Raw genomic sequence first — 27,527 nt, 5'->3', positions numbered from 1 at the left:
GAGTAAAGCAGGTCAAATATAAGGTGACGGAAGGAAATTTAACTGGGTGGTGAACACACAATGCAATACACATATGATGTATTATTGACTTGTACACTAGAAACTTCTATAATTTTATTAACCAAAGTCACCCCAACACATTTAATAATAAGAAGAAAATGTTGTGGCGGTGCTATGAGAAAATACTAATCCAGAATTCAAATGTGTTCTCTATTTTATATAAAGTGTTACTGATTAAAGATGGCTGAGTCGCCAAGCGTCACTGCCAAGACACAAGATGTGGAAACAAAGCCCTTAGGTGCCTCTAACGAGCCCAGCCGCTGGGTTACACCAAACTGACTTCCATTAACACCCCTAGAGCCGAAAACTTGCCCAGTTTTACTTTTTAACCAATATATTTTTGAGATATAATAAAATGACTGTTTTTTTAAATGACTTTTTTACGTCTCTATTTTTTAGAATTCTTTATGACTTATCAATAGATAACTAATCCAACATATGTTACCTGGAAGTGTGGTGCTGTTTTAACTAAAACTAAAGTATAAGGCACTGGCTTTGGGACTATGTGGCAAACAAAAGCTAGAAGAGCTGCCAGGCCTCCTACAATTTTTGGTGAGAGTTGAAAAGACAGTAAGAAAATTGTTACTGGAAGCTAGAGAAATAGGCAGGAAGTTTGGTAACACAGTTGTCTGTAGTCGTACATAAAATGGAAAATATATCTAATGGCCTATTAGATTTGGCTAAGAAGATTTCTATGCTGAAAATGCTAAGTAGTTATTTAAGGCATGTATGAGTAATATGGTAAGAGAAAGGTATGCCAAAAAAAGTAAATATTCAGTTTTAAGCAGAATTTAGAAGAAATATAGAGGAGTCAGGGATTACTGAGGTCAAATGATAACTTTCTCATGCCCAGTTTCTCCCTTAAAAAACTCTTCAAGTAAGAAATGGCTTCAAGGCAGAGGTCAAATCCACAGTACTTCCAATTAAACATGAACTGAAGGTTAAGATGTTAACTCTATGGCTTGAAGAACGTTTATTGAGATTTCGAAAAGATTTAAGTCCAGGCCAAGCTGGGCTTCTGAGAATCTTTAGAACATGCTTATTAGACCAATCTTAAATAGACTAAAATGCTTTTAAGAATCTTAAGTGTGTCATCCACACACTAAACTGACTCTGAACACAAAGTGTAAAAGAATCTAGACTGAAATGAAATATGAGTGATTTTGTCTAATGAATTAAATGATATTTCAGTTAACAGAATTTCCACAAAGTTTTTAAAGTAAATTATACCAATTTACATGAAAAAGACAGACAATATACAATGTAAAAAAAAAAATGCTTTTGTACCCTTAAATGAGTAAATAGAATACAGGCTGAGAAAGCTACCCAGCTTTAAATCCAGATGAGAGCACAGAATCAAGACCCTCAGAGGGTATTCTCCAGGCAGTAGAACTTTACGTGATTCAATAAATTAGCAACATGTGTCAGATTTCAAAATTACTATGAACCATTAATGACCATATGTCCTTACTTTTTTATATTTTTGGATGGAAATCTCTATTATAGTTACCCTATACCTATCGCATCATTGTGTACTGGATGTATGGGGGCCGAGGAGGCACATAACACGTCTCAAGTTCATAGGTTTCAGTTCAAGAGAAACTGCATTCACAGAACTGACACAAAGAAAACAGACGGAAGGGATCTCGTGCAAACCTAGAAGTGTTACAGGTAACACCATTCAACAACTTGTGCTGATGCAATTTAAATCTGTGACTTAGGAGAACGTCTGTAAGTTATGTAATACTGGTTACACGCTTTTCAATTGAAATTTATTTTCTGAGTTATTTTAATAGGTCGATCAAGCTGATGAGTACTTAAAGAACTGAACGTGAGGAGGCTCATGTACACCTAGAACAGATTCCATCCTGACCTTCAAACCAATGATGCAATGGCATGTGGATTATGGGGACCTTGGAGGCAACTGAGTTTATTTTGCATGTGGGAGGGATGTAAACAATTGCTAGCCAGTGAGCAGACTCTAATATTAAAATGGCTGCAATATTTTTGCTCCGTCTCCCATTGAGAAATAAAATTTAATTTTTCTCTCCATGAATCTGTCTGATTCTCTCACTGATTTACAAATAAAACACTATAGATGTGACATTGTCGATTTCCTGGACGAGGCCTTAAGTACAGGCAGCTTTCTTTTATTTTCTTTTAGAATACTAGCTCGATGTTGATACGATGCCAGTAAAAAGTCCGATTATACCCCGACACCGCCATGTGTGGGGTCCGTGTGTAGCCGCTCCAGTCAACAGCTCAGGTTGAGTGGAGCCTTCCGGCTAACCCTGCCAAGACACCCGAGATGTGAGCAGAGCCAACTTGGACCCTTTGTGCTCATCCATCAGCTAACAAATACCAGTTAGTGACTCAGTTGAAAAAAAAAATAGCCAAGTGGGACCTGCCCAAATTTATGGTAAAAAAAAAAAAACATAACAAAACAAAAACAAAACATTAAATATAATAAAATGTTTGTCATCTTAAGACACTAAATATTGGGGTAATTTGCTATGAAAAATTAGATAATCAGAACATACGATCATAAAGTTCTTAGTTTTGCATTAGATGAAGGTAGACATTTGAAAAATATACAAGATAGTGTTTGAAAGTTATTTCTCAGTCCAGAATACCTTGGTATTCATTTCTTATGTATTCTATATTCTTGAAATCCTAAAGCATTTAGACATACCGATTGCAGTATGCAGAGTATTCACAGGACCAGCTTTTTTTTCTTTTTTTTTTTTATAATTTAGGTGGTCCAAGTTTCCTTGCCTGACTCCACCAGTTTGACAAATGGGTCAATCAAATTACAGCTCAGCAACTCTCCAGGAGGAGAAAGGAAAAGCCATGCACCTACAACACAGTGATGTTCCCAGAAGAAAATAGAGATTTCCATCCAAAATCCTCTTCAAGTGAAATACTTGGTACTCGAGTATTTACGTTAACTTTGTATTAACTTTACAGGCTATTTTTAAAGAATGAGAAAAAATGCAAGAACAGTATTATCAGTTGATGTCTAAGGACATGCATAATAAAAAATCCACAATGTATTACATTGACCTATCACTATAGACATTCATAACCATTTACAGAACTCTTGAGATAAAGCAAATAATGATGGGTTTCTTGTACTTTATATTTATTATTAGGTAAATTATACATCTAATTTTGAATTGCAATTTTCTTTTCCTTCTCAGTGTAAAGTATATTGATATACTTAAAAGTATATAAATAAATTCTCTCTATGTGAACATATAAACAAGTAGATACAACATACACTATCCCTTTATAAGCTTATTGTTATAGCCTTAGTAATAATATTCAATATCTAATCATCTAAAACCACATTAATAACTTTATACCTACATTTTGAATATATAATATGCACAGTGTAATGGATAAAGCACACCAATTACAATAAGAAATATATTTCTCATTATAAGAATTTTATCACAAAGGTCACCTCTAAAAGAATAACATGTATTTAACAGATTTTGCAGAAAGATAGAAGTAATTAGTGAACTCTGAAAGTAAAGAAGGTAGTGAGAAATATTTGAAGGACAATTTTGGGAAATATTACTCTCCCAAGATTGTAATCTTTCATGTCACATAAAGCTGCCTCTGAATTCAACAAAAATGTGATAGTCTTTAAAATGGAATTGATATAATCCCATACGAGGTCTTTATAAAATATTGATATGGTAACTAGGCAGGTTTTAATCCTAGATAGATTAAAATGGAATTGATATAATCCCATACGAGGTCTTTATAAAATATTGATATGGTAACTAGGCAGGTTTTAATCCTAGATAGATTAAAAAAGAAGAAAAAAGAAAGCTCTTCTACAAAGAACATATTAAAAACAGGTACTTCTAATTATTACAGAGAAAATATTATTTCCATGCAGTTAATGTCACCAAGTTCACATGTATCTCATTAGTCCACAAAATGTTAACGATATTATATACATTTGTCAATTAAGTGTGCAGTGATAGTTTTGAGAATTAACATAATGAAATTTAATATTAATTCTATACATTGTGTAATATTAATTTATTGGGATCAATGTATAATATTACTGATTAATTTTTATTTTTTGCCCTACGATTATATTAATATTTACATGTGAAAAAACTATGGCATCAAAAATCAAAGTCTATTAGCTATCTTGGAATATTTCAAGAATAAATAGAAGCCCTAAATCAGTAGGTATCAATGGAAGCAATACATTTAATCAGCAAGAAAAATATGGAGCTCTTTTTAAACAAGGTGTTTGACCATACTGATTGTTCATGCTTTTTGAATTAGTCTTTGGGGGATAGAGCATATGTCTTTTCTCTAATCCTTTAATCATTTCTTTCCAAATGACTCATAATATTTTTACACATTTTCAAGTCAGGGTAGAGGAAAAATTCTGCAGTAAAGTAACTATGCAATGAAAGCTAGCTATGCAGAATGGGAGTCATGACTTTCTTCTCGAAAGCTGTGCTTTCCCTTACACTCCTATTCTTCAAGGAAATCACCACTAGTGACCACGGAATACTTTTTTACTAGGATATAAAGAAAACAAACACTTTTTGAACACTGTGTATTCTACAATCTACATTCTAATTTATTTAATCCTCACAATTCCCTAATAAGATTGTCCTTATAATCCTTATGTTGCTGATGAAGAAACAGGGGCTCAGAAAGGTGAGAAAATTAGCCTAAGACTACACAGAGTCATCATTCAATTTGAAAGAACATATGTGAACAAAAGATATCAATATTGCTTTGCCATTGTGTCTACTTTATGTCAATTTCTCCAAATTGTGTCATCTTTAGTCACAACACATGATATTCACAGATCTGGAGTTTAAACCAACAATGACACCATAGCTAAGATAAATATATATATATATATATATATATATATATATCTTTAAAATCAAATCCATTAGTGTTGTCCATTTTAATTTTTATTGAGTGGATCCAAAGCTAGAATTCCCATCATTCGTTCCCAAGATCACATCCACGCATTTCCAATATTGTATTGTCTGGGAGCTAAAGTCCCTTTCTTCAGATGTCTCCATGGTATCAGGATGGTTTTGTTTATAATATACTATGTCTTTCTTAGTGTAGACAAGAAATTCTGGGGTGTAGTGAAGACAGGACTCTTCAGAGCCTGGCTTCCTTTATCTTTAATAAGTCTATATTACATTAACTGCCAAGATTATTCGCAAGTTTAGGACAGTTCCTTGTGTTATGTCAATATTAGTATTGATTTCAAACTTGAATAAGTACAATTGACTGGGAAGGAATAGAAAAATGAATCTAGCTGAGGATAACTACAAAAAGAAATGGTTGTACCTTTGTTTGGCTTAACAGAATCCACGGTCTTCAGTTAAGCTCGCAGCGACCGCTTCCGAGACGAGCCTTCTGAAGTGCCACCTCCATCCTGGCTGGAGAGAAAATATGACAGCGCATCTCAGAAGAAGCTGCAGGTTTTTGAGACAAGTTCTTATTCCTCTTCCACTTTACTATCCGAAAATGTTTCTGGTGAGAAGTTTCACTTCCATTTTTCTTTCTATAATGAGGAGTCATGGGCAATTGCCATAAAATAAATAACATGAAAGACATCCGCTTTCCTTTTTTGTTAAAAAAAGAGCCTAAGACGGCACTGTAACCAGATCATAGTCAACCGATGACTAAGTGACAGTCCTTAGCATCGTTAATATTCTCACTCTGGCAAAACTTTGTCCCATACCCTTACGTTTATATATTTGAAAGATTGTGTTATTTGAGAAGTTATTTTCCATATTTTTGACTAAATAATAATGCCAGTGTAATGAAAGGTACTGAGCATGCTCAGTTTAGCACTCATACTACGATTTGGGGATGAACTCTGCTTCTTTCACTCTGATGTAAACTTGGGGTAGTTTATTTTGGGTAAGACAAGCAGTCACTGGAATAGTTTATGATCATTAGCTTGAAAGAGACAGCCTAGCTGGCTTAACTGAAAGAAATGCCTGTAATTGGTTATTACAGATTTTTTTTTTTTGTCAAGAAATTAAATGTGCAGGTTAAATAAACCTAGACAAATATTTGTCCCATTTTTCTTCTCTATTTTTACTAAATTTGGGGGGTACGGTTTTTAATCTGTCCCCTCTTCTCCTTTATCACATAAGAAAAAGTGACCCTTTTGGCAGGTACGAAGTTACTGCTGGTAAGGCGAGGCGGAGAAAGAGAATGTTTGAGCAGCAAGGGACGTGGTACACAGTCTCTTTCTGTTCTTTTATTCAGCTGGTAAATTAACCAAGCTCCGTAGGAACTAAATTCTTTTTTAGTTCAAACAGCTGGATTACTGAGTGTCTCCCATGCTTTTATTATTGAAAAAGGGAGGAAAAACAAACAAGAAATGAAATCGAAAAAAACAAAACCAACAAAAATATGTGTCTGTTATGATTTTCTCCACGAAAATTACTTCACTCGTCCTGAGTACTGGCTCTTTCCTATAACTCTGAATTCCGAGTTTATTTAGCCTTCGGTTATATAATTACACATTATTTCAACAACTTCAGTATTGTTAATCTTTTTCTCATTAGTTCATGTAACATATATTCACTGAATATATGCAGGCATTGTGCTAGAAAAATTGTCCCTGAGTTAATGAAGAACTGGGATCTATTATAAAACATACATTTAAATATATTAATAATAGCGAAAATGATAAGTACACATAAAACTGCATGCAAAATATGATATGAGAATGGTTGATTTCAGTAAATTAGTAAATATTTGAGCTCCTCCTCTCTTGTGGGTACCATGCCTCTCCCTAGAGATTACATAAATTAATAAATCCATCAGACATGCTCTGTGACTTGGAGCATAGAAACAGGCATGCCAACATAGCATGCCTGGGCAATATTATGAATGCACCCATGGCAGCAGGAAAAAAGCCACCTTCAGATGTATCCATGGATTGTACACTTGGAAGAATAATGCCAGACTTGTATCTTCAAAGGCGAACAGAATTTCGCTGATGAAAATAGAAAAAGAGGATCTCTCCAGGTGGAGTAAGGATGAGCCAAGATGCAGCAGTGGGAGATGGCACCGTGCAGTCAGGAAACTAGGGCAGTTCTGTATCCTTAGAATGTCAAGTGCAAAAAGACGCGTCTGGACATGAGGTGGGGATGGAATCTTGGAGGCCATCGCGCTCTCTGGTGTGGAGCCTAGGTGACTTTAGACTCCAGCCTGAAGGGAATAGGATGATATTGACACTTCTTAACAGGAAATGCATTTCTTTAGGAGGAATAAAGAGGATGCTATGGTGTGAGGCTGTAGGAGAAAATGACGGAGAGACTAAATCAGTAAGAAGTCTATGCCGAAAGAGACCTATTCTTAAAAAAAATGTTGGGTTCTAGAACATATTTGAGACATACCATCAGCTGTTCATTGGATGAAGCAAGTAAGGGAGAGTTAAGAACAAGAATGATAATATAAATTATTTGAAGGAAGAACTGAGTAAATTTTTGCTTTTTATATTGTATATAATAATATTATAAAAATATATTTATTGTGCTAGTCTCTGGCACATAATTATTAATAAGAAATGGACCAAGGAATTATTCCAGAATTTTCTGTTGACTATATAACAGAATATATAATATATATCTAATTCTTAGGTATTTAAAGAGTATTTTATTACCTTTTATTCTCCGAGAAAAGCTGCCTAAAGCGAGCCAGAAAAGACAGAGCACATTTCGGTGCCAAGATACGGCTTTTCCACTATAAAGCTACTAAATTCATCCCAGTTTTGATTGATTTTATCTGCAAAGGAGACAGAAAATCCTTCAGAGTAAAAAGAGTTTGAGTGTTTGAGTGTGTTTCTGATTAGAGACTGATCAAATTAATCAAGTTATCAACCATCGAAACCATTACACTAATCAAGATGTTGAAGACACTTAGTAGAAATATAGAACATGTATCTTTTTTTCTTGTCTACATTAGGTATTAGAGAGCTGTAGTGACTGTATCATACATCAGTTATAGTGACTCCTTCCTATGCTATACTTTCAGAAAACCTGAATAATCATGACAAATGATTATTTTTTAATCATACAATCATGCGATCTTTACCCAGGCAGACAAGGTATAACTTTTATATATTTTTAATTTTTTAGTTACAGAGCCTTGATTTTTGAAAGTATCTAGACAATTTCACTGTATCAATACAGGGACCAGTTAGCTTAAGCAGGTAAGTACGAAGGAAGCCCCCAGAAACACATGGATGTAGAACGTGATACCAAAGAGAGTAATGTTTAGGAGGCAGAATTCTGCAGTCTGTACGAACGTTGCCAGTTATAATTGTGGGACATGGAGTTAGTTAATCATTTATTTTTCTCTAAGACCTTCAGTACCTGATTTCAGAAAAGAGGTTTCTAATTAATGAGGTGAAACTAGATCCCGCTGAGAACCAAAGAACAGGAAGTTGTCTTCTTAAATTCCAGGTTCTGATGCTCCCAACAGAATATAAGCAAAGCTCAGAACAAGATACAGACAAGGCTCTACCAATTCCACAAAAACGGCCAAATACGCCCTCTTCCGAGTAACAACTGCTGCTCTATTTGAATCTTCTAGCCTTCTGCATACACATTAATACGCACAGTCATAAACTGCTTTCCCTTCTCGCATTGTTCAATCGAGAACTGGCTCCTGTTCCCTTATTTCCTTCTTAGAATCACCTGCACTAACCCGAACTCCAGCCCAGGTCCTCCCTCCTTCTCCCGAGGCTCCTCCGGGGTACCTTTTCCCATCCTGCAGCAAGTTAAATAAATTTCACGGGATCTGACTCTGGAACACAGCGTGTAGGTAATTTTTATATCTACAGTTAGGTTCCGTAGAAAGAGCACGTAGGAGTAGGCAACCAGAGAAAACTTCATAGGGTTGTGATTATTTAAAACTGGCACCGATAAAAGAATGTCAATGTTATAAAAACCTGGAGAAATAAATGTTTTCCTGGTCGAGAACAGATACAATCGAAGGCCCAAAGATGAAAAAAGAAAAATGCGATGTTTTTAGGGTTAGCCAGTATGAATCACCTTGCAAACTCTGTGTACAAAGTAAATCCACATCTCTTTTATTTTCCCCATTTACCAAAGTCTCACTGCACATGCAACTGTTGTTAGGAAACAGCGAAGTGTCTCTGTCTTAAAACCTCCCAATTCAAAAGTGTCCAAGAATTGGCTTATCCAGTCTAATGGGATCCTTTTTGAGTGACTAAAAGCCAGAGACAACTACTCTCAGAGCATCCCACAGTCTATTTCTTTATCACTTCCATAGTATCACTGTTCAGCTGAACTGGTACCTGTGAGAAAGAGATGTGATGATGGTCTTCGTTTAGATTTCCATATGCAGCAGAGAGGAGTCGCGCCCTCTCAAGGCCGAGTTTGGCTAAAGGTGCTTCACTCTTTACTTCTTAGAGTTTCATCTCTTCACTCTTTACTTCTTAGAGTTTCAATAATAGTGTACATTATTATTGCCAGAGCTTATTCTACAAAGAACGATCGCAGTGTGGGGGGTGTTGGGGAAATGTAATTAAAACCAAAATCTCCTCCCAACCCCATGACACATGTCCACAAAGGGAAGAGAGAAGGAAAGCACTTTTATAATTGAATACGCATTAACACAGAACGCAGTGCACGTCACGGGCGATCTGCTAAGTGATGACAAAGGCATCTCACTATTTATAGAGCCAAGCAGATGCAGCCTATTATGGACATGTTCTCAAGAGAAACAGTAACTGGTCCCCAAGTAAGAAGATTTAACAGCGCCATCAGTCATACACAGTTTATCCTATGTTAACATGGTTATGGGGGTGACCATACGTGTTGGCTGAATGGCTTTTTCCAAAGGAAAAATAAACTTCTCACATCTTAGAAGCAGGAGGTAGTTTTGGAGCAAGGTGCTCAGTGAAGGTCAACTTCTGCCTTCCCATGGAAACTGGGAGGGAGGACCTGAATCATCTTCTTCTATATATTTCAAAGAGATGACTCCCAGGTCCTTGAGAAAAGTATTCCTAGGTCTTTAACTGGCAAGAGGCTTATTTAGCTTTTAAAATATTTACATACATTTGAAAGAGACAGAGAGAGTACTTAAAAGTGTTCTAAAGTAAATGCTCTAAGAAATGAGAAAAGGAATTAACCTCTGTGCTTCAGTGTGATATCAAGTGTTGGCAGCACTAAGTTTTTAAGGCAACAGCCATGTTTCTCCTTATAATTATAGGGAGCGGACATAGGAAGGATGAGCTGTGAAGAAAAGGTGTTAGGGAAGAAGAGACCCTTACCTTCTGAAGTCATAAGGCAAGTATGACTGAGGGCAAGCCTAGGTTCTGATTATACGTATTACAAAGTTTTAATGAAAATTCAACCTAAGCTGTGTTCAACATGACTGAGTTCTGTAGGCCAAAGATGGTTAGGGATGCTGGGATGAAATTAGGCTCCCTGACCACAATGGAATAAAGGCACCCCTCAGGTAAAGCTAGGTGGTGGCGTTAGACATCAGAGACAAAGCTGCCACAATAAGCCCGGTATTGAAAGAGCTATCAGAGCCTTCGGATGCAGAGGGAGCTATTTCTGGCTAATTCATCTATGGAACACTTAGAAATTAAATTACTGGATAGCCTTTTAAGGTTTCTCATGACATACTTACAGAGACAAATTCTAAGATTTCTGGGCAAGTGCATAATGAATACCATTTTAATGGGGCTCAATCATCTTTTACTCAGTTCTTAGATATAAGTGCTTTGGAAAATCACTAGACCCTACATTGTTTGGAAGGCTGGGTTCTTTGGGGGAAGATATAGAACATGAATCTCCTCCAAAGTTTTCAAAAGAGCAACTGTTTCCTAAGAAAAGCGAAATTACATGGTTCTTCTGGGGGTGAGTATACTTAGGTACTGAAACAAGGCTGACCCTCATGCTCATCTCTCACAGTAAGGGATAACTAATAGAGGCAGATAGTTGATAAGGAGGTCAGAGTCCGATTGTGTTTTGCCCTGAAAACACCTAACAGTAGGTATAATGGGACTCTAGAACCATTCTATCATCGTTTGCTTTGGTAGAGAATATATAGCGAGGACTGATACATTTGTAGTGGACACAGTCATATTACTGGTTCCAAAATGAGCTATATTAATATAGAAAGAGCCAAGTGGAAGTCCTAAGTAGAACTTATTTGGCCATTCCTATCAAATAATAAACAAACAAACAAACAAACAAACATTCTAAACCCCTGGGATAATTGTACAGACTACACATCTCCATTTATCTTTTCTCTATTTGGCTGTATGAACTGAAATAGGTTGTGAAAATGACATTAGATTATTACAAATGCATTCAAGTGGTAAGACCAATCACAGCTTTGATTCCAGATGTGGTATTTCTACTGGAGTAAATCAACACAACACCTGAAAACTGGTATAGTCTTTCTTTCGCTGTTATTTTTTTCTCTCCCAAATAGTAAGATCACAAACCATTTGCATTTTCATGACAGAGACAAGAGTTTACTTTATAACGTTAAAAACTTACACTGCTTCATAACATTATGTCATTTCGACCTGATACGCAAAGAGTAGCAAGCACATTAAAGGCCTTATCAGCACACACGTACGCCCGAAGGGAGAAGATAAACATGGTGAAATGCTCAGGAGTCTGCTGGTATGGTGAATTTTGGGTTACTCCTCTGAAATGAGAGTCAAGTTGTTGCATCTACCTACCATGATGAAAGGCGACAGTCCTGGTGGATGTCTTTGGATTTTGGAGACAACATATATCACATTTGAGCTTGCTCCTAGAAACCACTTGTGAGATAATCTGTAAGGCTGCCAGTTTTAAATGGGAACCAAAGCATGAGTAGTCTCTACAGCAGGTCTAGACTGGTGTGAGCTTCCCCTGCACATGGAACTTATGACCAATAATGTCCAACAGTATAAGGGCCAGATAAAAACAGAGCATAAAGTTCTGACAAGCACGGAAAAATCACAAAATATATTCCGAGGTTCCTGAGTAGTCTAACCCCTGCTTTGCTGGTTAATACTCAATTTTAAAGCTTTTCTTGATCTGCTGCTAAACCTCAGTGAAGATGGAACTACGTAATCTAAACTGTCAATAACGGATGGAATATTATCTGATCCACTGAACCATATATGTGGACATGCACAGCACCAGAATTTTACATAATAGAAGTGCTATATATAAATGTAGAGGGTGGAGTGTAACCATATGGGGACCACACATTGCATGAGTAGATGGGTATACTTTGTTCTACTTTTACATAACTGTTTTCAGCCATACCTATAAATTATTTTGTGTACTTATAACGAGTTAACAGAAAAAACAAACAAAAACAAAAAAATGCTGCTTCACAGAGGGATCTACACTGTATGCTGGTAAGGACTGAGTTTTATTTTAACAAGGAGTAGCCTTGAAAAACTGATGGGAGGTATATTCTCCCAATCAACAGAGTGTGACACGTACATCTGATTGTGCACATTATGTGAAAGGGTAATGTAAGTCACAGATCAGCAGCAGACTGGCTGATGATGAATAGTGACTAGTGACTGACAGGGAATTCAGAACTTGGAAAACGGGTGAAGGGGACATGAGGATTAGGCGTGTGGATGGACTTCTTGGAACACAGAATGAGAAAATAGTCGTGTTTCACACATGGAGGGTATCAACAGCAAGGGATGCTCACAACAGTCAGGAAAACAATGAACATCTTTGCGAATTTAAGTCAGCGGCTTTGCCAAATATCCCTAACACTTAGACAATGAGTCCACTTACAAAACAGCAATAGCAGCAGAGATGCAGCCTTTTCATGGCTGTGAATGGACTCACTAAAACACGGTCTTCTAGTCTACATTGATCTGTCTCCTAGCAGTGCTAACAGCTGAGTTATTGCTATTTCACCATCCTCTAAGTGCATAAACTGGCCATCTGCACAGTAGCAGGAACATATTTTGCATATGGATTACCTTCGATGTTATGCCAACTCTACCATCTATGGATTTATTGGAACATTGATGTATGTGGCATCAACACTCTCGTATCCTCTGGCTTCTGGTTAGATCTGGCTTATAGGGATTCCCAGCCGGACAGAGAAGGGAAGAGTAAATAATGAGCATTGCGTAATTATATTCTTTTCTTGGTTGCAGAGATTTCCCCAAGTTAGCTATTGTCACTTGACTCAAGATCACTGCCCGTCTTAAGACAGTCTTCTGGTTCTACTTGTTTCTCTCTGCAGAATAAAACCTCACATAATCTTTTGGAGATAATGGCAACGCTGCTGGTAGTCTCGGGTTTCTGCAGTCGATCTTGTTCTTTGGTTCTTCCTGCCACACGTTTGTAATTCAATAAGGATAATTTGCGTATGTCATCTGTATGCAGTTTTACACATAAAAGTCAGATAGTTGGAAAGAAAAGCAAGATACTTCTATGATATTGAAACCGAGGGAGTTCAAGGGCATAGAATAAAGATATGCAGATACTGTCAACTGTTGCTGAGAAATTAAGTCATATGGGACTATGAAAAGATGTTCTAAAGAGTAAATCCTGCTTTCCGTGTATCCTCAGAGCCTAACACAGTGCCTTGCATTCATCAGTATACAAAAATCTGCTGCTGAATGCATAAATGCAAACTAGAGCGCTCTGTATTCATACAGATGTGCTGGTGATATCATTCTCATCAAAATATCAATTACAGTTCTGATGTTTTGATTTCCATATCGCTCCAGGTGAAGTTTCTGATATCTCATGCTGAAGGTGACATTTTTTCCCCTTTAGGAGTAATACTTTTTTTATTTGCGGTAACCTCCCATGAAAATCGCTCTAGTTGAAATATACACATTGCATTTTTTTATTTTACTTGGGGTTCAGTGTCCTATGGCATTTATAAGGTAGACTTTAGAATGGATTTTCAGAGAATAGAAAATAACTTTAAATGCTGCTTGGTTAACAGAGAGTGTTTCACATGCCATTTCATAAATTCAGAGTCAGCACAGTTTCTTCTGCTTGTCTCATTTGACTCATCAAAGTAGAATGAAATCTAATCAATCCACAATCATGCTAATCAATGTACTGTGCTACTTTCATTGCGGCGAAGAATAATGTTGTTATAAACTCAGTTACATTTTAGAATAATGCAAAAATTGAAAGTGCTACTCTTTGTGATATGTAAATGAAGCATTTTATGACCTAAGGCTTTACCATCAAAATTCCATTTTGATCCATCAATTTTTATCAACAAATTAAAAGAACTTGTAACTCAAAAATGGGAAACAATAAATTTAAAGTTGCGGCTTATTATTTCTACAGAATATTACAAAATAGATTACTTGTAACAGCAATATATAAATATACATGGGAATTGTGAAATAAAAAATTCAAATTGTTTCTGTACCACACTGAGATAAATATTATAAAAGGCCGTTATGCTCTGACAGAACACTTTTATAAGAATTTTCTCCTGACATGGAAAAACAAAGTACCATACTTTCTTAGGCTTTAGAATTTTTATTTCCTCAAGTATTCCTGCTCCCTCACATATTCTAGGCTCCATATGCTTTTTTTCTTTCAGGATTAATTATTTATATCCTGTCGTTATAAACTGGAATACATTATACTCTTTACCCTTTTCTATTTATTACCTTGGTCATGATTTAAGGATAAGATTAGGGGCAATTTATTTTTATTATTCAAGTATTTCCCACAATGTAGACATATAACCAGTGGCAGAATAAGTTTCAATCTATTATGTATATGACATGGATATCTATATCTATGTATATTTCTCTCTATATACGTTTTCCACCCCAAGTATATGACATGGCTATCTATATCTATGTATATTTCTCTCTATATACATTTTTCACCCCAACTTGCCTCTTTAAGGAGTCATTTGTTTCTTGCATACTGAATGACTGATCCATAAAAACAACTATTCCTTACATGCATTATTTTTGTCTTTATATATCCTTTACATAAACCAATCTGCTTATTTTTCCAGTTCGCAATCTGTACTAGGCAGCCTCCCCAGTGTGTGCATAGTTTTGTGTAGAGAAATAAGAAAAGCTCTGAGTTCGCATTGTGTGCACATGAGGTTCTAACAGTGGGAGTTTTATGTCTCAATGAACTGTCCATTCTTTTCTACACATTTGTGAAGAAGCAACCTCAGAGAGGACTTTCCATGTACAGCTCCATTAGACACATGGAGGATAATTATACATTTAAAATAAATATTTGGTCTCATTTTTCAGTAATTTTCCCTATTCGCATTTTATTTCATCAGAGAAATTATTAGAATAACAGATATTTCAAAGTTAGTTCATTGGTCTTTGATTACGGTGACCATTCAATATTTATGAAATTTCAAATCTTAAACAATAAAGAAGTTGAAAAGTCAACATTTGATTGATGACCAGTCTATCATATCAAAATATTCATATTAATATTGAAATATTATACTTGCTACTACAGTTAGTGCTAGTTTAGTACACAAGGAGGGGAGACGATATGACAGTGTCCCTTTATTTTTTTCCACCTATTTTATCTACCCAAATTGGCTACAAAAGGATATAGAAAAACTGGCAATGGAAGCAAGTGATAACCTGGGACACTTTATACTCTTTATGAATAGTGTCTGATCGATTATAACCGTGATCTATAAGTTTCCTTGAGAAAAGGTTGGCACAGACGATCTCTCTGGAAAGATAGCACACAAGCTGAGCCTTTAATAATGTGAAGGAATCAGTTTCGGAATGAATGAGGCAAGAACATTCTCTGGAAAGAGCGCGACTTGTGTGACTGCTCTGAGGCAAGAATTAATTTGCAGAATTCCCCAAAGAGGTGGCTAAGACTGCCATGGAGAGAGCAAGTTATTGAGTGTAATACAGGGTCTGAGAGGATGGAAGGGACCAACCAGTTTATGCTGGGCCCTGCAGGTCATTTTAGAACTTATGGAATTTTATTCTAAGTACTATGGAAAACGTGCTCTAATTACTTTAATTGACTGGCCCAACATATGTGTAACAAAAATCAATCTGGCTGATAAGTACAAAATGGATTACAGCAGCAAGAGCTACACAGGAAAACTAGGTCAGAGGCCCAGGCACCAGGTCCAACAAAGTGATGGTAAAGTGAATTAGAGTTTCAGAAGTAGAATTAGAAGGAATCCAGAATGTGTACGCCTGGCGATGCAAGGCGTGTGGTTCTGAAGAGATTAAGAGAGACCCAAGGTCCAGTTTCATAGGCAGTAACTGGCTGATTTGGCTATTAGTAATTTTTTTTTTTTCTGATATATCTCCTGGGGCAAGGGAAACAAAAGAAAAAACTAAACACATGGGACTACATTAAACTAAAAAGGTTTCACACAGCAAAGGGAACCATCGACAAAATGAAAAGACAACCTTCTGAATGAGAGAAGATATTTGCCTATGATACATATGAAAAGGGGTTAATATACAAAATTTATAAAGAACTCATACAACTAAATAACAACAATAGAAAGACCCCACAAAAAAATCAATTAAAAATTGGGCAGAAGACCTGAATAGGTATTTCTCCAAAGAGAGAATACAGATGGCCAATAGACATATGAAAAGATGCTCAAGATCACTAATCTTCAGAGAAATGCAAATTAAAACCACAATGAGATATCGCCTCACACGTGCCATAATGGCTATCATCAATAAATCAAAAAACAGGAAGCGCTGGCAAGGCATGAGAAAAGAGAACTCTCGTACACTCTTGGTGTGATTGTAAATTGGTACGACCGCTATGGAAAACAGTTTGGAGATTCCTCAAAAAATTAAAAACACAACTATCTTTTGACCCAACAGGTGCACTTCTGGATATTTATCCAAAGAAAACCAAAACACTCATTTGTAAAAATCTCTACACCCCTATGTTCACTGCAGTGCTATTCACAACAGCCAAAGTATGGAAGCAACCTAAATGCCCATAATTAGATGCCTGGATAAAGCAGTTATGGTACATATATATAATGGAAATATTACTCAGGCATAAAAAAATAAAATCTTATCATTTGAAATGACACGGATAGATCTAGAGGTTATGCTGAGTGAAATAAGTCAGAGAAAGATAATTACCATATGATCTCACTTATATACGGAATCTAAGAAACAAAAGAAACAAACAGACTAAATGAAAACAGACTCATAGATACACAGAACAAACTGCTGACTGCCAGATAGGAAGGTTGTTGGGGGGCTGGGTTTGAAAGGTGAAGGGATGAAGAAGTACAAATTAGTAGTTACAAAAGAGTCACAGGGATGTAGAGTATGGCATAGGAGACATAGTCAGTAGTATTGTAATGGCTATGAGGAGTGCCAGATGGGTACTAGAGTAATCGGGGGGATCACTTTATAAATTATTTGTCTAACCATTATACTGTTTATCTGAAACTAATATAAAATTTTTTAAAAAGTTATAAAAAAAAAGATCGAAGATCTTCAGAATTTACAACTGGAGACACTAAAGCATACATCTGTTGGTTTGATTTCGTTTTGGTCATTCTATGCATTTTCTTTAGCTCTGAAGTGCCTTTTATGCCATTCTCAATACTATATTGCAAATTCCTCTGACCTTTTGCCCTACTTACTGTGATGGTTAATTTTCTGTGTCAATATGACTGGTCCTTAGCTCAGAAGGCTGGTGCCCAGATATTCGGGTGCTCAGATAGTTGGTTAAATATATTTTTAGCTGTACCTGTGGGGTGTTTTGAGATGAGATTAACATTTGAATTGGTGGACTGAATAAAGCAGATTGCCCTCCCCAGTGTGTTTGGGCCTTGTCAAATCAACTGAGGACTACATGGAAGAAAGAGACTGTTTAAGAGAGAATTTGCTCTTCTTTCTAACTGACTGGGTGAAATATCTAATTTGATTTTTAATAATTCGGATTTTCTAACAGAGAGTAACTTAAAGATTGTGTAGAACTTGACTAATTATTTGTCTTCTCCTGCCCTTGGAGTTGGATTTGTGCTGGAATTTATACCATCGCCTGTCCTAGTTATCAGGCTTTTAGACTCAGACTGGAATCATATACAGCATTAACACTCCTGAGACTCCATCTGCCAACTACAGATATTGGGGTTTCTCAGCCTCCATAACTGTGTGAGCCAATCCCTTATGTATGTATATGTATCACATTAGCTCCTTTTCTGTGGAGAACCCAGACTGATACACTCATCAGATGATATCCTGTATTATTCTAAAATTTTCTCTTGGTGGAGCACCGAAATTCCTTTTTAGGTAGTGGGTTAGTAGAACTAGAGAAATGAAACTTACATATATTCTTATGGGGATAGAGAACTTTACTTATCAAGGTAAATAATTCAGTTCAACCAGTTGTTTGGTAAAATATTCAACTGACGGTCATATGGTCAAGGATTTCAACTCAGATGACCTTTCTTGCTCACAAATTATCCCTTTTTTTACATAAGCTTTTAAATCGAACTATAACACACATAAAATATGCACAAATTATCATGTATATCTCAATATGTTATCACAAACATCACTCATGTAAACACAACCCAGGTAGGGGCATAGAATATTTTCAAAACCTCATTAACTTTCTTTTTTCCTAATGAATTACTATTCCTTCCCTCTTATCCATTACCCTGATTCCTAATACTATATAATTGTTGCCTGATTTTGAACTTTACATGAAAGTATATTGCATATTCTTTAGTCCAATACGATCTTTGTGAAGCCCACCTGTTTTTTCTTGTAATGGCAGTTATCCTAGTATTTTTTTTACAATCAGTTTATCATGCTATAATTGGCATATAATAAACTACAAATATTCAAAGTGAACCGTGAGCTTTGGCATATGTATACACCCATGAAATCATCATCACAATCAAGATAATGGACATGTACATGTAAGCTTCTTGATGTTCTTGTGTAATTCTTTCTGCTCAGCCCTTCCCCAAAATCCCCACTCTCAACCCCAGGAAATTAATGATCAGATCTCTGTTACTATTTAATTTGCAACTATTAATAACAATTTTGTTTCCTTGACTTTTTTATAATTTACATAATTTCTCACATATATAATTCTGGACACAACCTTATAATTTGTGTCAGATTAGAATTAACCAAGAAGAAAACTTGGGTTCAGAGAGGTTATGATATTTATTTAGGGTTGGTAGAGAGTGCAGCCTAATTCAGGTCTTCTGATTCCAAGTTCTTTCCTTTTATTACAACTGAAATTCTTAAAATGAACGATAACATTTCTCTGTCATTTTTGAAGATATTCTGTATTGTAAAGCATTTATTTACGAGGTTACCAGCATTTGCATACTTTCAAATTTTAATACTTCTAAAACAAAAGTGTCCTTCTCCCAGTGGTCTTCCTGCTCCTTAATGAGTGTGGCTGACATTTAGGAAGTCATCATTAGTCAGCTCACAGCTTATCACTTACCACATGATTGAAAAATCACCCAGTCATTCGTGACTTGAATTTTCTGACAAGGGGGTAAGTTATAGATTATGGAAAACTTGACTATTATAAGCAAAAGAAAAGTAAGGGGAAAAAGAAAGAGTAAGACATTACACTTACTCGCATGCCAACTATAATGATGTAGTTAGCTTTGACACATTCTCTGTCATCAAAATGATTGTCTATAAATATTGGTTATGCACTTGAACCTATAGCCCAGTGTGACAGAGTCCAATAAAATATTCAGTGTGATGCTTTGAGGTCTTCGGAGGAACATGAAGTAGTTCCCAAACTGCACATTACATACAGTTTTCCATTACACACTGCACAAAATGTCCTTGACATTCAAGAGTGCACTATCATATTTTAGTCTACCTCACTCCAGGGTGTATTTGAGAATACCCTCTATTTGCCTTTAATAATAATGACTTGTCATATGGAATCCAGATCAGCTAATCTAACATAATATGTACTCGATGGTTTTTATTAACTGTCAGATGAAACTCAATAGTTGTCAGAAACATTTTCCCGTCTGTCGTGCAGTTGTTCTCAGCATGTTTCATTTCTGACCATTAATGTAAAAGGTTAATAAACGCAACCACTCGATGTTATTAATATTCAAAATGCATGGCAAGTGAATCATTTTGCAGACATGGTTTTTAAAGATGCAGGGCCATTAATGTTACTATTTTGCAGGCTTGTAAAATTGCACCATGCAGCATGCATGCTGTAATATGAATGCTAAAAGGTCTGTGAAGAATTCTTGCTACGTTACACTTTACTCACCTTTATTAGAATTCAGATTCTTTCTTTAGAATGTAAAATAATTCTCTTTATCTCGCTGTTTCTGTATCTCTCTCTCCTTAATAATTCATTTTACCGGTTCTTACTCTTTATTAATAACTAGTTATATTTAATCCCATTTTACTTAATTCCTAGCTTTACAGGAATTTCGATTAAAGTAAAATCAAACCCAGATTTTATCTAAGATCTATTTAATGGTCAATGTACATTGTCATATAGATTAGTGGTTAAATATGTTTAACTGAGTCCTACGTTGTAAAATATGTCTGAAATGTGAGAAGCATTTGTACCAGATTTCAGGCAAAATTCACACACTGTTACTCGGAATCAGTAAAGAGATGGAGGGTTATAAACATAATGGATTATGAACGGGAATTGAAAGACTCGAGCTTTGTCTTCCAAATGGATCTCTTAATTTAATTTTCTTTTTCTCAGTCTACTTATCTACCAGGTATTTTTCTTCTCAGGAAATAAAAATTATTTTTCTACAGTATATTTTATTTTTAAATAAATCAATAAAAATAAAAAGATTAACTGAATCAATCATGTTAAAATAATTAGATATAAGCAAAAGTCGAATGCTTACTAAAATAATCATGGAAATTTGTATTGGAATATTGTAACCGATCATTATTATGTAGGAGAAATGTCTTTTCACGGCCATTGACCAAACTAAAGGAAGAAAAAATTTACAAGTGTATCATTCTACTTTTTCTAGGTATCTCTAATCAACTGCCAAAGGAAACTAATTATAAATGTTAAGGATGTAGAACACAATTAATTAAATATATATTATTCCTAAAATAATCTTGAAATAAACAAGATATTTCTGGAGGCGATATCTTGGTCAGGTTATTTGTCAAGTTCATAAAAACGAAAATCAAACACATATGACACACACACATACACTCGCACAAGCAGTGCACGATGTAAATATGTACAAAGAAACACTTTTTTTCTGTTGTAATTTATAAGTACAGAGCATTTTAAGATTATTGTGAACCTACTGCATAAAGTATGGTGACCACTATTATCAATAAGACATTGCCCTATCAAGCTCTACAGAAACTGAGCTGTTGACTTAGAAAATTTTGACCTTAATTTTCACTTTTTTTAGAAATAAAATATCAAGGAGTTTACAGATGTCTTCCTCCAGAAAGATGAAGATAAAATTTACGGTGGAACATAATTTTTGGTACCAAAAATAATTGTATTGCTGGAGTTAATTTGAGGTTGGTTTGATCTGAGGCTTTTAAAAAGCATTTAAGTTGGCAAAAAAATCCATTAGAAACTTTTTAAATTCAACTGCAGCTTTATAGAGAAGGTATTTGATAGTGGAAAAAATTTAAAAAAAAACAAAAAACAAAAAACGGAGGCAAGAATTTTTGAGAAACTGAAGAGAACACCTCAGATAGCATTTGATACAGACAAAGCTCTTTCATTTCTGCCCAAACAAGAAGATTGTTTATCTCCAGTATTTTAAAAAGCCAAACTATAAGAGAGCTTCACTTTTTAAAATGCCAGCATTTGCATGAATGGTTGTTAAAACAAATAAAAACAGAAAAATAGAAGCATTAGACTCATTTTTTTTTTAAAAAAAATATTGTTCTCTAAGAATTGGCAGGAAAAAAAATGAGAATAATTTTTAAATTTTGATTAAGCCCTGATAAAAGAAAGGCAACAGACTGCTTCGAATTGCTTGGGTCCACGTGGGACAAAGATTAAGAGATACCACTGAGTCTGATCTGATGACAAAAGAAAATCTGGATCCGAATCAGTACAGAGTCATCTCCGGGCCATTACCAGCCATAAGGTTTCTCGATACTTATAAATGCATATGTTGACCAGAAGCAAATGCAAACAGTTCAAGGCCTGCAATGAGATAATCAGGTAAGCATGTATCTAAGCATGTATCTCTCCACATCTCAGCTCATTTCTGTCCTTAATGCAATAAGAAATGTCCCTGGTTTTCAACCTTTATAAATTTCATACATGCTTCTTTTAAGACAATTATAAAATGTATGGTAAATATTGGTTTGGAATTTATAAGGCCTCATTACCTGGAGGGGAAATGCTTATAAAATAAATTTAATAAACTGTTCTTAAAATCTATGAATTACCTGTGTAATTTAGGAGAAATTAATGAAAAATTAATATTTTAAGTTTTAAGGTTTTACTTTCGAAGAGCTGATCAAGATACCAATAAAATCAAGTGCTGATAATTCTAATATCGATTGCAAGGATTCTCTAAAAAGTTAAATATCTGCATAGAATATTTTAGCATTTTTCTACACTGCCTAAAAAATTTAATTGCAAACTATGAGAAGGCCAAATAAAGATTTTAAAAGAATATTTTCACAACACTTTTCAGTGATTGTCAATGAAGTAATGAGGAAATGTTTATATCCTTAGCGATGTGTAAATCTCTTTAGAAGCAGTATATTTGATGAAATAAAATTTATAATGTATTTAAATAATTCTAAACTAAAATGGCAATAATTAACAATTCACATAGTTAAACTTTGCCAGATACTTTCAAAGAAACAAAGTGACTGCTGCCATTGGCTTTTGGTGTAAGACTAGTGTAGGCTCATGGAAAACATATCATTCCTGTACATCTTTCTATGTGCCCCATATATTAAATATTTGATCCCAAATATATATTCAACATTCATAAATATATGGCTGAAAGACGAAACTGAGTTTCAAAAATATTTGACTTTCATTTGTTTATAGACTAATATATGGAAGAGTAGGGACTCAAACTGAAGAACTTCATGTGCTTATTTATTCAGGTTTTATTGAAGCATGATTGAGAAATAAAGTATGTATATATTTAGGTTGCACAATGTGATATTATTTCCATACAAATTGTGAAATAATTACTACAATCAAGTTCAATCCATCACCTCATTCATAGTTACCTATTTGTGTGTGATGAGAAAACGCGATTTACTCCTAGAAAATTTTACGTATACTATAAGTTATTACTACTTATATTCACTTTGCTGTTCATTAGACCTCTAGAACTTTTTCTCCTTGTAATTGAAAGTTTGAAACCTTTAAAAATCTCCCTATTTTCCTCACTCTCTGGAAAGTACGGTTCATGGAGGTTGACTTGCTTTAGATTCCACCTGTGAGATCACATGGTTTTTGTCTTTTTCCCGTCTGTTCTAGCAACCTCAGCATACAGTCTTCCAGGTTCACGGTTCATCCCTATAGTCATAAACGGCAGGATTTCCTTTTTTAGGGCCTAATAACATTCCATTACAGAGATATATACCTATGTGCCTCGCAGCTGATGGCAGGCATTCTCAGCCCTGAGGATGTGCAATCGAACAGGTGGATTTGGGATACTGCGGCCCTAAACCTTGACGGACCTCAAATTTGGTCCGTAGCACTCTACGCAAAAAGCCAAAGTCACACCGAGACGTTCGAACTGCTGGAAAACTCTAGATTTTTGGTCTGCGCATGCACAGTTCACTCCTCGTTTTGGCCTCAGGGGATTGCTCCCCTTTGGGGCCAGAGCACGTTCCCCCTTGCATCAGACAGGGCCCCCCGAAATTGGGACTATTGATTATGGTTTACAATAGGGGGGCTGGCACCCTCACCGCTATGTGCAGAGGTAAGAGAACAAATTAAAAAGGTCACCCTAAGAGCCTTGCCCCGACGAGACACAGCGGCACTATTTGGGATATTCGCAATCCCACGTGCCCAGCCAGAATCACAGGATATAAAATGTGACAAACGAAAGACAACAGCTATCCCAGGGAAAAGATCAATAAGCACAGTTTCCTCCTACCAATCTGAATTTGGGGAAAAAAAAAGCGACAACATGCACTTTACCTGCCCCTCGTGCCCCGGCCGCACGGGTGGAGCTGGGAGCCCGGCGCGGGTTTGGATTCGCGCACCCCGTGGGCCGCCGCGTGTCCCCGGGGCCCGGCTGCAGCGCGAGCGGTTGTCCCTGCGGGTTTCGTCCTGGTCACCAGCGTCTTAGAGGAGGGAAACGACTTTTCCTCCCCAGCGAGCGCCTGGCGGGGGCCCCGTCGCTCGAGGGCACCCCCCGAAAGCGCGGGGTGACCGAGGGCGGGAACCCGCCGCGCGGCCGCCGTCGTTCAAGGTCAGCCACGGCGAGGCTGCGGCCTCGCGCGGGACCCGGCCCGGCTCACGTGGACCCCGCTGCCCCCCGGACCCGGTCCGGATTCTACGTCGGACCCTGGACCCGGACCGGTTTCCAAGTCGGACCCAGTCTGACTCCAGCTGGTTTCCGGTGCGGGAGAAAATGCTGGAAGGCGGTTTGAAAGCTCATAAAGCAGGGGCCGCGGAGATAGGTCCAGGATCCGAGGCCGACTTCCCACGACGACGTCCGGAGGCCGGGGACAGCGGGAGCGCGGGGGCTGAACAGGTACCGACTCGCGGATGCTCCCGGGGGCTGCCGGGGTCTGTTTGGGGTCCCTCCTCTGACAGCAGAATGTTCGGCGGTAACCTGAGGCCTACTGAAAAGCGTAAGAGTTGATTTGAGCAAAAATCTATTCGATGGAGGTGGTTGTGCGCATCTGCTGGCAGGTGCTCTGGGAGAAGACTTTGCAGGTGGCAGCAAAATAAGGAAATTATTGATTGGCAATAGCTGAAAGCGTAGTTGGCTGTTTGTGATTGACTGTTGAGCGGTTTGATTTCCTAACCTCGAGGCTTTTCCGGGTTTAGGTTTTGCTTACTTAGGTGGCCAAGGCCTTAGAGCCACATGGCTCCTTGTTTAATTGATTTCACAATCATACGGGTTCTGTTTACTTTGGAAATTAACCCTATATCAGATATATGGTTTGTAAATATTTTTCCACGTTGTAGGTTGCCTTTTTATTCTTTTTGTTTGTTTGTTTGATTGTTTGTTTCCTTTGCTGTGCAGACGCTTTTCAGTTTGATATAGTCCCTTGTATTCATTTTTGATTTTGTTGCTGGTGCTTGATGTTATATCCCCCCCAAAAATCATGGTGAAAACTAAGGGCAGGAAGCTTTTCCCTTAGGTTTTCTCCTAGGAATTTTACGATCTCAGATCTTACACTTAAGTCTTAATCCATTTCGAGTTAATTTTGGTGTATGATGTAAAATAAGTGTCCACTTTCAGAATGGGGCCATCTTGTTGTCCCAGTACCATTTATTGAAGAGACTAACCTTCGTCTACTCTGTAGTCTTGATGTTCTTGTCAAAGATTACTTATTGCACATGTGTGTTTATTTCTGGGGTTTATATCCTGTTTCATTGGGCCGTGTGTCTGTTTCTATGCCAGTACCAAACTGATTACTGTAGCATTTGTCTTCATACTAACAGGAGCTCAAACTGAGGTATTTTAGACTTCTGTTTCTTAAATTTTAACATTTATACTAAATTTACTATTAAGATATCTTAGACATTTGAATAACTAAGGTTTTATAGCATTCAGGCAGGATTCTGTATCAATGAAGATTCACCACACGAGATCCTGTATTATTCTTATTTACTATATTTGGATTAAAAAAAAAAAAAAACCTTCCAAAGTATAAAACATGTACATTGGATATTGAGTTTGACTTGAGTAACAGAGCATCTCTCTTTTTGTAAAGCAACAATTTCAAACACCAAAGAATTATTTACAGATCCTGAAGAAGGGTCTATTCTTGTTCACAAAATTTAAGACACAAAGATTTAGATTAATGTTAGGCTTCACCCACTACGCTCGTTTTCTCTTCTTAATTAACTGTCTGGCAGGTAGATTATTGCTCTATGGTAATGAAGTGAGTTTGCTCAATAGGGGAAGCCAAATGGAGAAATATGAGAAGTTTTGAGAAACATGTAACTTTTATAGCTTCAGTGCGGTACAAACATTGGTAAAACCACTTAAAATATGTTAATTTAAATGGTTAGTCTACGTTAGGTTTTAATTCAAGCTTTCTGTTACAGAGATATTTCTCCTGTAGATCCTGATGGGAGTCAGAATGGTGATATGCAGAGAAACAGTTTTCTAGTAGAGCTATCATTTTCAGCAAAAACAAAATATAATGTACTATGTCTGTCCTTAAAAGCTTACAGATCTGTGAAAGAAAAAAAAAAGCAAACAATAGCAATATTTTGGCATAAGTGCTTAAATGCAAATCTAAGTAGAGTAAATATGTGTTCAATAAATGAAAGTCAACCTCAAATATGTGTGTATCAGTCTCAGGCAAGTGATATAAACCCATTCTGTGGATGAGGGTTCTGTTTCAGAAAAGCAGACTTAATCTCCTATAATCAGCTGATCCTGTTAAAAGTGTTGAAAAAATGAGGGTGGCTCTACACCTCGATTTTCTAATTTATAAGGAAAATAATGGATTACGTGTCTCCGTACCTGAGCCACAATGTTTGTATTTTGCATATTATATTGTTCTGTCAAGGATGCTTTGGGTAATACTTAATCACAGAATTTCCATTGACTTATTATTTAGAGTTTATTAATGTTAAGTATTTGGGTTCTGTGTTATTTTAGCATCATTATTTCAAACAAAACAGAAATTAATAAAATATTCATAGATATGAATTAGCCATGAATTTGAAAAAGCCACTAATTCACACAGACATTCAATCAACTAATTATCCATAAAAATATATTTACTACTTGAATTGCTCTCTACCAAGAGTAATTTTGGCAGATATAGTGAATTTTTCCTGCCAAAAGCAGTATTTCATCTTTTCTTTAGCAAAAAGCGAAATAAAGCACACAAAAGTGGTAACAGTATGTTCTCAACCAGGAGTTGCGGAAGCTGCATCACCGCCGCTCCCATGATGTGGGTAATTATAGTTCCTAATGCTTTCAGGATGCTTTATTCTTACAAAAACATCAAGTGTCATACAATTGTGCATAATATAAAGTATAGTTGTCGTTATGCAACCAAAGACGTTAAAAATTCCAATTCAAATGCCCACATTCTAGAAACATGTTATAAATTTTTCCATCATGATAATTAAGCAGATCTTTTATTAAATGTCTCTTTGTTATCATCATGCATACCCTATTTTCCCTGTATCCTTTCTCTCCCCCCGCCCCAATACTGTGTATTCAAAATTACTCATATTTTTCTTTTACATTTTTCATCTTTTGAGCTGTTCTCCTTTTAGGTCAAGTGATATTGTAATCACCTTTGGCAG

The 27,527-nt window shown here is 36.3% G+C and overlaps 2 protein-coding genes across 3 annotated transcripts in view; one reads left to right on the top strand and one right to left on the bottom strand.

Moving 5' to 3' along the window:
* CDH19 (cadherin 19) overlaps positions 1 to 24,431 on the bottom strand; it is a 159,212-nt gene extending 134,781 nt beyond the window's left edge. For both annotated transcript variants that reach the window (XM_039839943.1, XM_039839950.1), the window contains exons 1-2: positions 24,219 to 24,431; positions 5,413 to 5,504 (exon numbers count right to left, since the gene is read on the bottom strand). The gene's annotated coding sequence lies outside the window, so the exon portion shown is untranslated. The remainder of the gene's footprint in view (positions 1 to 5,412; positions 5,505 to 24,218) is intronic.
* LOC120583474 (collagen alpha-1(I) chain-like) overlaps positions 24,208 to 27,527 on the top strand; it is a 402,565-nt gene continuing 399,245 nt past the window's right edge. Inside the window, exons 1-2 of the mRNA XM_039838938.1 lie at positions 24,208 to 24,342; positions 24,397 to 24,777. Of these exons, the coding sequence (XP_039694872.1) occupies positions 24,208 to 24,342; positions 24,397 to 24,777 (516 nt within the window). The remainder of the gene's footprint in view (positions 24,343 to 24,396; positions 24,778 to 27,527) is intronic.

Source organism: Pteropus medius, unplaced genomic scaffold, assembly GCF_902729225.1.
Source record: "Pteropus medius unplaced genomic scaffold, Ma_sr-lr_union100, whole genome shotgun sequence".
Lineage (NCBI taxonomy): Eukaryota > Metazoa > Chordata > Mammalia > Chiroptera > Pteropodidae > Pteropus > Pteropus medius.
This window is presented reverse-complemented; position numbering and strand designations above follow the sequence as displayed.